The 1,996-nt window shown below is 34.4% G+C and overlaps 1 protein-coding gene across 10 annotated transcripts in view; it reads left to right on the forward strand.

The window, feature by feature from the left end:
* LOC108695203 (dystrophin, isoforms A/C/F/G/H) overlaps positions 1-1,996 on the forward strand; it is a 469,808-nt gene that overhangs the window by 112,517 nt on the left and 355,295 nt on the right. For all 10 annotated transcript variants that reach the window (XM_018205000.1, XM_018188075.1, XM_018188076.1 and 7 more), the window contains one exon: positions 437-660. In XM_018205000.1, coding sequence (XP_018060489.1) covers positions 437-660 — 224 coding nt within the window. The remainder of the gene's footprint in view (positions 1-436; positions 661-1,996) is intronic.

Raw genomic sequence — 1,996 nt, forward strand, 5'->3', positions numbered from 1 at the left:
TATTCATCAAAACGACTTATTCTCTTTTGTAAAATAGACATTGGTTAGGAATGATAAGTAAATCATTTGAAAAAAAAAAATAATTTTAAGATAATTTTTACATACTATATTAATAGTGCTTTCATTAGTTTAGTTACAAATTGAAAATTCAATAACTCAGATCTCTGATGTGTCGATAGCCGCGTCGCTTTTCAATTGTGCGTGACTTGTGACAATCGTTATCGTTGATAAGCTCGAATGATCGATAATTCGATGCATGGTACGACACGGAAGCGTCGTTGAAACGGATGTCTGAATATTCGCTTTGCTTCCTGATGCGCCGAGAGCGCATCAATTTTCGTCACGTCGGCAGGCGGCCGCAGGAGATACGGCCTGCCGACTTTTACGACACGATGCCACGCTCTAATGGAGATATGGTTTTGTTTCCGTGTTACAGAAGTGGAAAGGAGTGTAGGCACCGCAGCACCGGGGGCGGCGGGTGCAGCGGGTGCAGCTGCAGGGGGCTCTCGGGGGCTGTCAGCCTCTCCTGCCCCCTCGTTACCGTCGACCCCCGTAGCGACTAGCAGCCCGTCTGCCTCCGTTTCCTCGGCTTCGTCTTCACCTTCACCCTCTACTTCAGCTTCCGCCCTCGTCGCAGGACTCGATAAATCAGTGCTTCAGGTAAGCTCGCTTACTTGTACGCGTGCGTGAAGTATAATAATAGCAAAAAAATACACTTAATCTACAGGAAAAGAAAAAAATATATATTTGACATTTATCCGAGTTTTGTATATTCTCCTATTTTATTTGTTACTTGGATTTTTTATTAATTAAAATTTGTTATACATTCTTTAATAGAAATTTAAAATATATTTATTATGTAATACGAACTAATGTTGGTCTATGCTTGTATAATATAATCTGAAAATATTTATTATAATAAACAATTATAGCAATTTTTATATCTTCTCAATTTTGTAAGATTAGTTTTTATTTACTGTAGACTGTAGATATTAGTTATTGTATACTCATTAATTACTGCGTTACTCATATAGTTTTTTAATCTGACGTTCCAAGGTAATGCCACGTTGCTTTGGGGATAATAGAATTTCAGATTAACAATAACAAAAAAACAATATTATATGAATAATATTGTAAATAATGTATACATGTATATAATAATGTAACAAATGATAGCAGCTTGCAAGTAGAGCTTTATTTCTTTCAAGTAAAATTTTATTTCTTATGTTTTTATTCGCATAGTGGAATGTATGTTTTACATGATATCGAAAAAATTAACAATTTGATGAATTTAATACCGTTATGCTCAAGTAACAGATAATATAATTACCATTCGGTTATCTTCGGAATCCGATTGGAAGATATCGATTTGATTACTCTGGTGTTGCTATGAAGGGATGAAAATATTTCTAATAAAGAGTTCTCGAATGTTTTATGATTTATTCTTCTCGGGTTTGATTTATTTTAATTCTTTTTTCTTGCAATTTAAGTGCTTTGCTCTAGATGTATCTGTTTTGTAAGATATTATTCTTTAGACAAAACGTGAGTGAAGTTCGTAATGTTAATTTCCATCGTTTTCTCGCGTCGCCGAAAATGGTGGAGTTACGATAACGGCAAGAGCTTGCCTGTCCTCGGGCATCTTGGCTAATTAAAGCGCATAAATTACGCGAACTCGGAGAGAGAGACTGACGAGAATATAGCAACGTAACGCGCGTTGCAAGATTTCTATAATATGGTAGTATGTCTCTAATGTCGAAAAATATGTTAAATAATCTTCTATGTGAAAGATCGTATTTTTTCAAAGATTCGTCTAACTGATAGACATAAAAAGAAAAAGAAATCGATCTATTTTTTTTTGTTTATCGACACACTGGTTTTGATTTATATAATATCGAGGAAACTGTTTTTAAAACGCAAAATTACAGCTGTTTTTTAACGTAAAAATGTAGGATTATGTATAATATATTATTAAATTGATGTGTGTGTGTATATATAT

Source organism: Atta colombica, unplaced genomic scaffold, assembly GCF_001594045.1.
Source record: "Atta colombica isolate Treedump-2 unplaced genomic scaffold, Acol1.0 scaffold126, whole genome shotgun sequence".
NCBI classification, from domain to species: Eukaryota; Metazoa; Arthropoda; class Insecta; order Hymenoptera; family Formicidae; genus Atta; species Atta colombica.